General features: G+C 62.7%; 1 protein-coding gene across 3 annotated transcripts in view; it reads left to right on the top strand.

The window, feature by feature from the left end:
• The first annotated feature begins 4,311 nt into the window (after positions 1 to 4,311).
• The window catches only part of TACC1 (transforming acidic coiled-coil containing protein 1), a 39,498-nt gene continuing 29,768 nt past the window's right edge, over positions 4,312 to 14,041 (top strand). For 2 of the 3 annotated variants that reach the window (XM_074563911.1, XM_074563912.1), the window contains exon 1: positions 8,911 to 9,026. In XM_074563911.1, coding sequence (XP_074420012.1) covers positions 8,974 to 9,026 — 53 coding nt within the window. In that variant the 5' untranslated portion in view covers positions 8,911 to 8,973. Of the gene's footprint in view, positions 4,427 to 8,910; positions 9,027 to 14,041 lie in introns of those variants that run through there. The other variant, XM_074563913.1, reaches the window with a different exon arrangement.

Here is a 14,041-nt window from a genome sequence, read left to right on the forward strand (position 1 = left end):
CCCTTTCCTGGGGTCTCCCTGAGCCCCCCAGAACCTGCTGCCTTCAGCAAAGCCAGAGGACACACGGCTGCAGCTCCTGCGGAGAGCCAGGCGCTTCTGGGCACTTTGGGGACAGGGTCGTCACCCTTGGCAAGCATCGGGGCTGCCGTCGGTCCTGCCGGGGCCGGGGGAGGCATTGCCGCGGCTGGGCCGTGGGTCCCCTGTCCCTGCCGGAGCTGGGGACGGGGCGGCAGGGACAGAGGGTCCCTTTCGAGGCGTTGTTTGCCCGGAGCAGCCTCGGGAGCTGTGGGTTTGGACGGGGTTTCTTGACCGGGTTCCACTCACCGCGTTGCTGCGGTCTGGGGATGGAAAACAAACCCTGTGGCCTTTCCTATCTCCGGCCCCGGCAGAGAGTGTTTTTCTTTTCCTCCCCGCAGGTGCTGCCTCTCCCCCCTTGCTGCACATCCCCAGCCGGGGGGGTCTCCGCTGAGCACCTCCTCCTTTGTGCGGGGAAGGTGAGCGCGGGCGTAGGGACTGGGGGAAAATAGAGGCAAAAAGGAGTTTCTCCACAGCCCTGCTGCTGCGTTCTTCATTTGATGCTCGTGCAGGTCAGGCGATGAAGCCTACGGGAGCCCTGCAGGACTGGTTGCTGGGGTAGGGAGGCCACCAGCTCTGCAGCACAGGAGCGAGGTGTGGGCACAGCTACGGCCCCCTGTCCCCAGCGGGGGGGTGACAGACGATGCTGCGGCTGCCCCCGGAGCCCTCCCCGCTCCGCTCCCCGCTGCTCGGGTGAGAACCGGGCGGCGCAGCCGTGCAGAGGCACAGCGTGTTGGACCGCGGCCCCTCGGGGCACCCGAAGGGCATTTCTGGAGCTGGTGGTCACCGAGCGGTGGCCGACGCCTTCGGACTTCTCTGGTGCTTGTGGCCAAATGAAAAGAGTGGTCTCTAAACTGGCTGCTTGTGATGCACGAGACACCTGCTCCCAGCTATAAAAATGGATTAGCTGCATTGCATCTGGAGCCCATCCAGGCAGCAGCGCCTGCTCCAGCAGCATCCCATTTGGCACGCAGAGACCCCCGCCTGAAAGCACCATGGAGGGGAGCGAGGGGACAAGGCGCAGAGTTAAAAGGAGGGTCTGGAAGCTGTGATCCTCTCGAGGTGGAGAATCAGAGGGCTTTGAGCGGCCCCAGATGCAGCGCCGTCACCCAGGGCTGGATCCTGCCTCCCCGCCCGCCCCTCGCCGTCCTTTCCATTGTTCTTTGTACTCCAGCCCGGTCCCAGCGTGCTCCCAGCTGGCCGGGTTTTCAGCCTGGATACAAACTCCAGAGCAGCAGATACTAACTCATTGTATTCTGCGTGTTGGAAGGACTCCACGGTCCAACGCAAATTGAGTGGTGATATATTCAATGGGAAGGACGCCCTCCTCCTCGGTAGCGCCCGGGATGCTGGAGGTGCTGCCTCCAGCCCTGCCCTGGGACCCGCATCCAAACCCATCCCGGGGAGATGCGCTGGGACCTGCTCCCGCGGTGTGATCCCGACGTCCCTGCGAGCCCGGCGGGGTGAGGAGGGTCCCGCGGGCGCTCGGGGGCTCCGTGCTGCAGCGGGCAGCTGGGCACAGCCTCGGCGGCAGCCGCCTCCTGCCCTCGCTGGAGCGGAGGCGCAATGAGCGGCTCGGTTCTCCGCAGCGGGGTTCAAAATATCCCAAACCAAGAGTTACCTGCATTTCCTTCATTCACCCGGAAAATCTCATTCCCCTGCTAGACATCTGCCATAATGCAGTCCTGCCAGCATCGTGGAGTTTTATTACGCTCTGAATACCAATTATTTCAGGTACTCATGCAGCAATCTCTGCCCCAAATGATGCAATAGGGGAACTGGAGCTAAGCTGAGACTGTGTTTGGGCAATTCCTGTAAATCTGGTTTTATTATAAGCTTTCTGGTCAGTGTGCCACTCGGTCCTTGCTGCCCTGGTTTTGCCTGACACGGTCTGCCATCCGTCCAGCTCATGCGAGGCCAAATGCTTGGGATCAGCGCTTGGAAAACAACTGGGGAAGTCAGGGCTGCAACTGGAGGCTCAGGTTTCTGACTGATTTTCAAGGCTTGGGGAAGCTCCCAGGGTTGCAACACCATCCTGCAACCCACCGTACCAAAGGTGGGACGCCGAAACGTCCTGGGTTTGGAGCAGCCTGCTGAATTGCTGGGAGAAAACTGGGTTGATGAGCTGCCGAAAACCAGATTCCTCTGAAAAGCGGACGCGGGAGGGACCCCTGCCCCGTGGCAGGCTTTTCCCCGGGGCTCTCGCCTGGAGCAGAACACAAGCCGTGTCCCTGGAAAGGGCAGGCAAACAAAGTGGACAGGAAATTAATGTGGCAGAGGGCTGAGCTCGCTGACCGAGATGTGGCCGGGCTGATGCAACGAGGGTCAATTAAGCTGCCACCGCGCAGCCTCGCAGGGCGAATTAAGTGCCAATTTTCTGCACTGCTGAAGAGGTAAAGAATTAAAATGATAACTAACAGGAAGTTTCAAGCTGAAAAGAAAGAGCAAGTTGGGAGCTGGGAGTTTGAGGCTGGACTGGGGCCAGCGATGAGACAGCGGGGCGAGCACCACTGCCCTCTGCCGAAGGGAGCTGCGGGGAGCTCCCGCAGCCGGGTGTGCTCTCCTGCCCCAAAAATGGGGGGACGGCGGGGTCTGCAGGGCTGGCACGGGCAGGGGGCTGGCATGGCGGGGGGGACGGTGCGGCCGAGGGGCTGGCAGCTCACAGAGCCAAGCCTGGCTGAGCCTGGGTACACTACGGCCGTCCAAGCAAGATGAAGGAGTGGATCGTCCGCTCCTTGACCGAGGCACCCGCACCCTGCCCTTCCGGCTGGAGGGAGCCATGGGTGGCCGGGACGGGCGTGGGCATCCCAGGGCACACAGACAGGGAGGTCCCCAGAGAAGGCAGAGGTGGTGGGGGCTCCTGGTCACCCCCGCCCTGCCTGCCCCGGCGTGTCCCTCTCCGTGTCCTTCCCAATCACTGTCCCCCTGCTTTTTGCGGGAGGTGGGACTGCAGGGAGCTGGGTTTATTCCCTCCGCACGGCTCCTGCAGGTCCCGGGGCGTTTGGGAAGGTAATTCTGGCCAGGGCACAGGGCAGGGAGCAGAGTCCAGCCCGGGGCTTCGGAAGCAGACAGCAGGATCTGTTTGCGGAGGGAAGTTCCTTGTCTGAGCAGAGTTTTCTCCTCCCTTTGGGAAGCAGCAGCCCTGCCCCACGCTTTCCCGAGGATGAAATGGCTGCGGCACAGCCCGTGGCTCTTTCCCGTGGCTCATTCCCGCTCCTTGCGCTCCCTCTGCAGGAGCGGGACGCCGGCCTGCGGGGCCGCATCCAGCCCCCGGCTCCGCAGCCAACCTCGGGCTGGCACCTCTCGCAGGGACCCTTCGGGGTGAGGCCGGGGGTCTCTTGAATTGAGAAGCTTGAGCTCGCTCGTGTGCGTGTGGTGGGCTGAGACCTGCCCGCTGTCATGGGGGGGGACCGGGCTGCGGTTTGGGCTGCGATGCCCTCGGGGCTGTGGGATGTGGGGTGGCGGGGCAGGGGCTGGAGGAGAGGAGAGGCTGCGGGATGCGGGATGCAGGGATGCTCGCCAGGGCATCGGCCTCTGCCCTGGCTGTGAAAACCCTTTGCTGGGGTGCAGCCCCTGCCAACTTCGAGACCTCAAAGGAAAACAACTCTTCTGCTCCAAAACGTGTCCCTGCTATTCAGCTAAAGCTCCTGGCTGTGCCACCACTGCCCCACACCTGGGACCCTGTGCGCTGGGCCATGCCACCTCCCCTTCAGCCGCTCTGGGGGAGCTCAGTGGCTCCGTCTGTCCCTGTCCTTGTGTCCTGCCCTCGCAAAGGGCAGTTGGGGGAAAGCAGCCCTCCTGGGATCAATCCGCAGGCACATCCACCGCTCCCAGCCCTCCTTCCCCAGCGCTGCGGGAGCTCGGGATCAGCTCCCATTCCCCTCTCCCCGCAGCCCCGGGCCGCAGCTCCTGCTCCCTCTGTAAGCGGAGAGGTTCCTCCCCGCCAGAGGCCAAGCTGCCAAATTCCAGCCAAGAGTGCATTTTTACGGCATGACACCAGTGGGGCCCCGGCAGGAGACGGCACGAGATTCAGGCGCTCGCCCCAGAGGCACCGGTACCGGCACGGCAGCGGCATGCGTGGACGGCTCACCCAGCACCGTCTCCCCGCCGGTTTCCTCTCTCTGCCTGGGGAAGTGCTTGCCAAATATTACAAAACATCCTCCTTCCTCCCCCCCAGGCTGCAGGGTGCTCTCAGACACCCCGCCGCTGCCTGGCCCTCCCCACGCCGTCCATCCCCTTCCTTCCTCCCCGCTCCTTTTCCAGGCAGCTGCTCACGCAGGCGGCTTTCGGAGGAGCCCTGGGACAGGTAGCAGAGAGTGACGGAGCCCGGGACAAGTCTGCGGCTGGAAAGGTAGGAAGGAGAAGGGAGCTGAGGGCTGGGAGGCTCCCCGAGCTGCTTTTGCATCAGGCTGGAGGGAGGAGAAGAGCAGGGAGCAAGGGCTCCTTGGCCACTCCGGGGTGCGGAGGAGCCTCTGGCTCTCACCGGCCCCCCAGTGATGGCAGACCGTGGAAGACACCTTTGAATAGCACAACCTCCTCCCCGCTTTGCCCTGCCAGAGAGCTGGGTCTGGTGGAGCCTTCCCAGGGCGGCGCAGGGCACCGGCACCTGCGGCCGGGGCTGTGAGGGCACGCCGGGCTCCGCGCCAGAGCCTGCGCGCCGGGCTGCGACGCGCTCTGCCTCCAGCCGCCTGTTGTGGCTCTGTTTGCGTTGCCAAGGAGGAGCTGCCAGAGCACCATCCGACACGGGGTGCTGGCACACGGCCCCCATCTGCCCGCCCAGCCGGGCCGGGGGCTGCCCTCCCTCCGCACCCCCGTGGGAAACTGGAAGGGGAGAAGCCGGCAGCGCCCTGAGTGAGCCGCAGGTGGGGATGGACTTGGGAATGGCATCGTCCCTCCGGGGTGGTTTGCCGTGGCTCTGCCAGCACTGGTGGGCACAGGTCGGGGCGCCAGGGAGCCCCCCGCAGAGTCGAGGTGCTCCGGGCATCCCCTGGCCACCCTACAGCCCAGCGGTGCCCACTCCGGCTGGGTTTGGAGCCGGTGGCATTTAGACAGGAGGCTCCAAGGAGGCATTTAAACACCATCCATGTGACAGACCCAGCTCTTAGTCACAGTCCCCGGAAACAACAGGGAACCTCTGCCCCGGGCAGCCGCGAGGGCTTGGCGTGCCTCTTTCCCAGGCACATGGAAATTTCCATGGAATTAGTGTGCGGGTAATTATTACCATCTGCCTCCTTGCAGCCAGCAGTCGCCATGCCGGCCGGCTACGGCGCTCTTGGGGTGCCGGACGGGCCGGGGGTGCAGGAGCCCCACCTGAGCTCAGCTCTGCCAGCGGAGCAGCGGGGTGGCCCCGGAGCCCCGGCTGCTGCCCTTCCCGTAAGTAGGAGCTCACAGCTGGGGCACATCTGGCTGCTCTGCAGCCCTGCCCGGTCCCCGCCTGCCTCTCTCCGCAGCATTCCTGCCGTGTGTCTGTCCCACAGCCTCCCTGGGCACTGCCAGCCCCATCCCTCAGGGGAACAGCTTTCCGGGCAGAGCTTCGTGCCGTTGGCTGCGTGTGACTACTGAAGTTCTCGTGACGCTTTGCACAGCTGGGGAGCGAAGCCGTCTCACGCGGCTGCGCTTGCCTCCGGACCGTCGGAGCGTGGCCGTGCCGCGGTGGGGGGGCTGGATGGGGCTCCTGGGGGTCCGGGACCAGCCCCGTTACTGCTCTGAGGCTGAGGTTGTGGCTTGCGTCCGGCGACACTGACCCTCACTCTTGTCCAAAGGGGCTGGGAAAGCTTAATTAGCTGTTTGCCAACGGTTGTCAGGCTGAGGGAGCTCTGGGAAGGTGGTGTGGGACGGCACTCTGCGCTTCCTGGTGATTGGAAACCAGTTTTCTCTCCTAGGGTGCTTTGTAATCCTCGTTTAATTTTGGTGCCTTCCCCCTCCCGCTTTTCCCTTGGGGCGTGTGGCCGGAAAGCCGGCAGTTTCCCAGAGGTCTGTACGTGTTTGTCGCTCGCACAGGCCATGCCCTTGCCAAGGAGCGCCGGGGCCACAGATGCAGCCGACACGGAGCGGCAGCGCTGGCACGTTACCCGCAGCTCAGCGTCCGACGCAGCGTCCCAGCCTTTCTGGAGCCCGTCCGCTGCCGTGTGCGCGTCGCTGCAGCCTCGGCTCCCTCGCCCGGTGCCAGGGCAACTGGTGAGGAGAGGGCGTTGTGTTACCTCCAGGTCCCTCCCTTCCATTCAGATCCCTGCTCCCATAGCACGGATTTCTTAGGAAATACGGAATTCCTGCCGCATGGCTTGGTGAGGCCTCATGAAGGCGCGTTTCCGAGATAAATGGCCGAAGGCTGGAGGCAGCATCCCGGCCTCGCAGCGGGTGCAGGTGCCAGGCAGCCCCCCAGCCTTCCTTGGGAAGTCTGAGTTGAAGCGCATCCCTAAACGGCAGCGCCTCAGCGTCCGCAGGCACACCGGGACGTTTGCCGAGGCGGGGAAGGGCAGCGTTTCTAAATGCGCCACTTGAAATGGCTGCAGGAAATTCTTCTGCAGCCAAAGGCAGGGAAAGGAAAGGGCCGGGCCCTCGGGAAGGCTGCCCGTGCCACCCCCCGGCCCTCGGCCGTGCCACCCCACACACGGGTGCTGCGCAGGGACCGCGGTGCCACACAGCCTGGCACGGAGGTGGCTCCCGTCCCGTTCGACGGGCAGGGCTGCATGGCAGCGGCACTTGTCCTCTGCGGCGCGGCGGAGGGGGTGGGCAGCGATGGAAGACGCAGCACATCCCGCCTGTGGTGTTTGGTCTTTTAACCATCGGAGCAGCCAAAAGACTGCTCTGAGCTCTGCGTCGCGGGCCTGGGAATGCAAAAAACCATCTCCTCGCCTCCTTCACCTACTTGCCACAAGCCGCATCGGGGCCCTGGGCTTGTGCTCCAGCCCGAGAGCCCCGTCCCGGCACGGCCGGCTCCCCCCAGCAGCATCGGCAGGGGATGGAGAGGGGCCGGAGCGGGATCCCTGCTCCCCTGCGGAGCTGCCCGGCTGCGGGGGGAGCTTTTGGAGCAGCCTCTTCCCGGGCCCCGCTCAGAGCCGTTTGCTGCTGGGTTTTCCTTCTCCCATGGTCAGCGGCAGGGCGCTGTGGGCATCCCAGGGCAGGCGTCGCCAGCACCTCCGCAGGGCTCGGCTGCTGCCTGCCTGCCTGCCGCGGGCAGGAGGGCAGTCAAGGCGGTCAGGACGTTTTATTCTCATCCAAGGAAGATTTCTGATTGGGGTTTTTTTGTGGTTTATTTGTTGTTGCTGTTGTTTTTAAAGAGCGGTGAAAGCTTTCAAGGGTATCAACACTTTTCTTGCCAAAAAATAATGCAACCCAAGCCAGAACACGCTCAGTGACAAAAAAAAAAAAAAAAAAGATTCATATTTGAGCTTTCATTTTCTCAGAAGTAAAAAGCCCCAGACAGTGTCAGAAATGGGTATGTTCTCTCAGGCGCTTTAATTGAAATAACTCCAACCAGGACGTTTGCGAAGCAGGGTCACCTCTGTGCTTTTAAACTGCTGTGTTAAATCCTCCCCCGCGAAGGGGTCTGGCCGCGCGGGACGCTGGGGTTTGCTGTTTGGTTTTACCGTCACGGGACGGTTTGAGGGGAGGCTGGTTTAAGGCGGGGGGCAGCATCGGCGCTTTATCGGCGCTTCTTGCCTGAGGTTCAGCGCTCCAGGTCAGGGGCTCAGACTCCGCTTTGCCCTCACACACGCAGCATGGGGGACTGCGCTGGTGGCTGGAGACCTCAGCCCTCAGGTCACGGCTGATTTTTGTCAGCCCGGAGCGTGGCCCAGGGCAGCAGAAGCCACCAAGAGCCAAGGACAGGTCACAAAAGTGGTGTGCAGGTTGTGACCACAAAACAAGTAAAACAGTGCGTCTGTCGCATTCAGCTTTGCATAGTCAAGGTACAGTCAATAAAGTAGGAGACAGCTATCACTAAGCGCGTGTGCGGCTGCTATTTTAACCTCAAAGGCAGCCAGATTGACATTTATCATGGCTAATGTAAAGCGAAGAGGATAGTGCTGAGGTTTGGTGGATCCCTGCCCAGCAGTGCGCTCCGAGAGGAGCAAGCCAGGAGTTCCTGGAGCAAACGAGACCCACTGCCCTGCTGTGAGGGGTCCCAGTCCCGCACTGGGGTCCCGGTCCTGTACTGGCATCTCTGCCCCGTACTGGCATCCCTGCCCTGCTGTAGAGGTCCCTGCTCCTTACTGGGGTCCCTTGTCTGGCACTGGGGTCCTGGCCCGGCTGTGAGAGATCCCAGTCCCACACTGGGGTCTCTGCCCGGCACTGGGGTCCTTGCCCTGTACTGGGGTCCCTGTCCCACACTGGGTTCCCTGACCTGCACTGGGGTCCCAGTCCCGTACAGGGGTCCTTGCCCTGCTGTAGGGGTCCCTGGCCCGCACTGGGGTCCCTGTTTGCACTGGGGTCCCTGCCCTGCTGTGAGGATCCCCGGTCCTGCACTGGGGTCCCTGTTTGGCACTGGGGTCCCTGCCCCACACTGGGGTCCCTGCCCTGCTGTGAGGGGTCCCAGTCCCGTACTGGGGTCCCTGTTTGCACTGGGGTCCCAGACCCACACTGGGGTCCCTGCCTGGCCCTGGGGTCCATGCCCTGCTGTGAGGGGTCCATGCCCTGCTGTGAGGGGTCCCTGCCTGGCACTGGGGTCCCAGTCCCGGTCCCAGCGCCGTCGCAGCCCTGCAGGGGGGTGTCCCCCCGCGGCGGGGCGGTGATCGGCCGCACCGGGCTCTCATCATCCCCGGCCCGGCCCGGCGGGGGGAGCAGCTGCCCGGGGCCGTGCGGGGCCGTGCCGGGCCGCCCACGCTCCCCCCCGCGGAGGCGGGGACGCGGCGGAGCGCGGCGGCAGCGCGGCCCGGCCCGGCCCGGCCCGGCCCGGCCATGGGGGCGGCCCAGAGCCAGAGGCCGCGGGAGGCCGGGTCCCCCCAGCGCCGGTGAGTGCGGGAGGGGGGGTCCGGGGCGGGGGGTCAGGGGCCGGGTCCGCCCCGCTGCCCCCAGCGCCGGTGAGCGCCCAACGCGCGGGGCCGGTCCGGGGCTCACGGCGGGGGAGGAGGGAAAAATGAGCGTTAAGTGCGTACACTGGGGGAAAAGTTCCTCTTCTCTCCCTCTCCTCCTTCTCCCTCTCCTCCTCTCTCCTCTGCCTCTCCTTCTCTCTCCTTTTTGTCTTCTTCCTCTGCTTTTTCCTCTGCTTTTTCCTCTCCTTCTCCCTCTCCTTCTCCTCCTTCCTCTCCTCCTCTCCGTCCTCCTCTCCCTCATCTTCTCCCTTTCCCTCTTCTCCTTCTCCCCCTTCTACCTCTCCTTCTCTCTCTCCCTCTTCTCTCTCCTTTTTGTCTTCTTCCTCTGCTTCTTTCTCTCCTTCCTCTCCTCCTCTCCCTCCTCTTCTCCCTTTCCCTCTTCTTCTCCCTCTCCTCCTTCTCCCTCTCCTTCTCGCTCTCCCTCTTCTCTCTCCTTTTTGTCTTCTTCCTCTCCTTTTTCCTCTCCTTCTCCCTCTCCTCCTCCTCTCCCTCTTCTTCTCCCTTTCCGTCTTCTCCTTCTCCCTCTCCCACTCCCTCTCCTCCTCCTCCTTCCCCTCCTCCTTTCCCTCTTCTCCCTCTCCTCCTCCTTCTCCCTCTCCTCCTCCTTCTCCCTCTCCTCCTCCTTCTCCCTCTTCCTTTCCTTCTCCTCTCCCTCTTTTTCTCCTTTTCCTGCTCTCCCTTCTCCCCCCACTCCCTCTCCTTTTCCCTCCTGTCCCTCCTCTCCTGCCACCCTCAGCTGCACAGCCACTGCCCAGACACCCCATCCCCGTTCCCAGCAGACTGGATTCCCCAGGCCGTGGCTCAGACCCCGCTGTGATTAGCCGTGGTGGGAAGCTGGGGCAGCCCTGTCACCCCTGGGTGTCACAGCTGGAGCTGGGTGCCAGGAGCCAGCAGCGCAATTCCCAGCAATGCCGTTAGAAAACCAGGTGCGGAGGTGGGAGGTGGCTGCAGGTTTGGTGGTAGCGGGAGTTGGGGCTGGGGAGCTGCTTCTCACCATAAACCGAAGGCAAAGCGTGCTAGCTGGGATCACAAGGAAATCTGGACGTGCCTTATCTGCAAATCAACCAAAACACGTTCTGGAACACAGAAATATTTTCTTTAAGTGAGCCACCCTGCCATGCAGAGATAGCTGTGCTTGCGAGCTTTGCTGCTGCTTTTCCAAACCAAGCCACGCTGCCGGGGCTGGGCTGGGCTGTGGGAACGCTGGACCATCGGTGCCCGGCCGAGGGCTGTCTTTGTCCTGGAGCTTTGCCAGGCTTTACCGAGCCGGTCACCTGGAGCCAGGCTGCTGCTCTTCGAAACGTTTACAAACATGCCTCTGTTTGCAAACGCTGGGTTCCGAGAGGAAGAACAAGTGCTTTCTCCCCCTTGTAAGTGCTCAGCTTTCCCAGCAGTGGTCTCCAAAATGGAATTAGAGGTGTTCCCAGGCAGAAAAACCATCCCGTTGTGCACTGTGTGCGTTGGAGCCGCTCCTTTCTGCCCGTCGGCCTCGGCTGCCTCTCCTTCCCACCTGTTTACTCCACCTTGAGCAAACTTTGTTTTGCTCCCCCCCTGCCCTTTATCATTTCCCTGGCCCCGTCCCTGCGCCAGCTCCTGTCCTCGCTCCTCAGCTGCCCCCCAGCCCTGCCGGCACCCCACGGTGTGGGGCTGAGGTGCTGCCTGCATTTCTCAATATCGCCAAGTCCTAACTCAAATGAGGGAGCCAAGGCCTGACAAACACCTGATAAGAGCATTCCTGCCATGTAGCACTGATATATTTAGCAAACGGGGCGGAGGAGTTGATAGGGGAGTAAAGAAGCAGCAAGATGAAGGCAGATGCTTGTGCTCACAAAGCATCAGTGTGAGAATCAGGCTGGAACTTGCATATCTTGAGCCTGTTTCTATCAAATTGCTTTGCATGAGCTCACATCCACGCGAGTAGCATCAGGGAGATTAAGCCATGGTTGTTGTTTTTGAAATGCAGGAATAGCAGTGCATTCGTTTTTGCATCCGTCCTTTTTAATGCAGTCACAAATGTTTGTATTTATTAATTTGATGGTGGTATGGTGGGGAAGGACAGCTGGAGCCCAGGGGCTGGTTGGTGGTGTCTGGGGCTTGCGTGTGACAGTTGTGTCCTTTACTTCTATTTTTATAGAGCTATTTTGATGGAATGCGTAGCGATGGGAACTGTCACATCCAGGGGCTGTGAGGGGTGCCGGGGGAGCTGAGCTGCTCAGCAGCACTGTCCCACGCTGGGCATCGCTCTGGTGCTCGGGGGCACTGCCACAGGCTGTGACGCCCAGGTTCCCGCTGCGCCCTGGCAAGCAGCTGGCAGCGGCGGAGCCCGAGACGTGAGGAAATTGTGTTTTGTCCGCCTTGAATTTCAGGGCATTTGGTATTGTGCTTCTTGGTCCCGTGATGTGTGTCTAGACTGCGGCTCCGCCAAGGTCGGGAGAAGCAAAAGCAAAGTGGGAGCTTTGCTGTAGTGGATTTGCCCTTCGGTGCTCCTGCCTCGTCCCTTGGCAGGGGCGTCCTCGCGATGGTGGGAAAGTGCCCCAAAGCGCCGGTGGGGCTGGGTCGGGCCGGCTGTCCCTTTCCACCCCGCCGCCACAGCAAGTGCAGGGTGTTGCGTGGCTGCGGTCGCTGCGGAGCCCCGCGCGTGGGCCGTCCGCGGGTGCTGCGGGAGGAGGTTGGGGGTGAGGGGCTGCGGGGCAGCAGAGGGTCGGGCAGCGCGGAAGGAGCTCGGGGTCTGCGCCGTGCCCCTGCCTGGGCCGGCTGAGGTGATGCCGGAGGATCCTCCACGCCGCTCCCAGGGCATCGGCTCAGCCCCGGGGCTCCGCTCGGCCCCAGGCCGTGCTGCGTCGCACGGGGGTCGCCCCCGCAGGTCGCCCACCCAGGTCCCGGGTCCGCCCCCGGGGACAGCCTGAGGAGCGCCCCTCGCTCCCGGGTCCTGCGGGGCAACGCCCGGCCGAGGGCAGCCGCGGAGCCCCGGCGCTCCGCCTCCCCGCGGGCCGGAGATGCTCTGCAGCCCTTGAATTCCCGTCCTGGAGGGCCCTCTAGCGAGAGCGCCAGCCCCGGCCCCCCCCGCCCCGCCCCGCCGAGCTCCCGGCCGATGCTCCGGGATGCTCCCGCCCCTGGGGGATGGTCCAGGATGCTCCGGGATGCTGCTTGCACCCAGGGGATTCTTCGGGATGCTCCACGACGCTCCCATACCTGGGGGATACTCCAGGATGCTCCCGCACCTGTGAGATGCCTCGGGATGCTCTGGGATGCTCCTGCACCTGGGGGATACTCCAGGATGCTGCCGTGCTTGGGGGATGCTCCGGGATGCTCCCACGCCCAGGGGATGCTCCGAGACACTCTGGGATGCTGCTGTGCCTGGGGGATGCTCTGGGGTGTTCCCACACCTGGGGGATACTCCGGGATGTCCCGGGATACTCTCGTGCCTGGGGGATGCTCCGGAATGCTGCCGTGCCTCGGGCTCACTGCCACCTGGCAGGGATGGACCCCGAGGCCCTCGGCCGGGGCTGCAGCTCTTCCCACGGCCTGGTTTTCTGCTTGCCCATTGCTTGCCCTTCCCTAGGGCCCGGTTCCCTTTCTAGGCTGGGCTATCGGGGAAGGGAGAGGTTGAGCCTCCCCTCGGGTGTGCTCTGCGGCCTGAGCAGGTGAGTCGCAGGTGGGAGTTACCAGAATTAATCTTTTCCCTGTCACAGCAAAGGTCAGGAAGCACATTATGAAACCATCTCTCTCCCAGCGTTTGCTGCACGTGGCCACTGGCGTGCGTAAACCTTCACGTGAATCCCCTTCTCTTAATTCCCAAAGTTTGCTTTTTTCACAATGCAACAGCAGAAAATAGTTTACCTTTTTACTGACGCCTAGGCCCACTTTAAACTGAGGAAAATGTGATAAATCGAACAGGGTGGCATAAAAGACAGCGACAGAAAAATGTTCTCATGAAACACTTTGCACCTGCTTTTCTGGAGGAGATAAACGTTGTGTGGATAAAGTGCTTATCACGGGCTCTTAAGGAGACTTATGTAGCAGTGAAATATGGATTCATGTTGTATCGGTGTGCTGATCTCCCCGGGCTGTCCCCACGGTCCCCTGCGGAAAGGCGGGGGCACGGCTGGGGGTGCCGTCCTCGCGCCCCGTCCCAGGGCTGGCTGCGGGGGGTGGACCCTGGTCCCCGCGGGGAGGGGAGGAGCGGCCGGAGCGGAGGGGGAAAATGAAAACCCACAAAATATCCGTTTCTGAGCTAGAAATGGAAGCGCTGGCTCGCTGCGCCGTGCCCAGAAAAGCTCGGCAGCCAGAAATAGATGTTCTGCTGCCTAATGAAAGGGCCAGGAATGGAAACTCCAGGTGCGCGCCTTCCTCTGACCTGTGGCGCTGCAGCTTCCAGCACGACAGCCGTGGCGGTGTGATACCTGTTCCGCAGCCTGTGTTTCCCACACCATTCCCGGGCACTGAGGTGTGGCAACAGCGGGAAGAGCTGGGACGATGGCTTTCCGGGAGGCGAGGCCGGGCAGAGGCACCGCTGCCAACCAGGCGGGGGGAAGTTCATCCCGGCATAAAACAAGGGAAAGTCTGTCTGGATGCAGAGCTGTTATCCCGGGATGCAGCTGGCTTCCTGCGAGGATCAGCATCAGAAGCGTGAGCGAGGTTTTGCATCTTTTTGCAGCCTCTGTGACGCCAGGGCTCTTCCAGCCTCAAAACCTCCATCTCCACCCGATTCCCTGACACGCAGCGCTGCTGCTCACCCCCTGCCCTGGAAAACCAAAGCAGCCTGCGAGCTGTGGGGGGTTTCTAGGTCATTCCGTGCTGCCTCTGCCAGAGACCTGCGCTGTGCTGCCTGCTCCCGGCTCTCTTCCCGGAGCAACCGGGACAGCCCTTGGCCAGAGCCACCCGGAGCGGTGATCCGCAGGGGAAGGGCTGCGAGAGCCCGCGCCATCCTTTCT

Source organism: Larus michahellis, chromosome 20 (genome assembly GCF_964199755.1).
Source record: "Larus michahellis chromosome 20, bLarMic1.1, whole genome shotgun sequence".
Classification (NCBI taxonomy): domain Eukaryota; kingdom Metazoa; phylum Chordata; class Aves; order Charadriiformes; family Laridae; genus Larus; species Larus michahellis.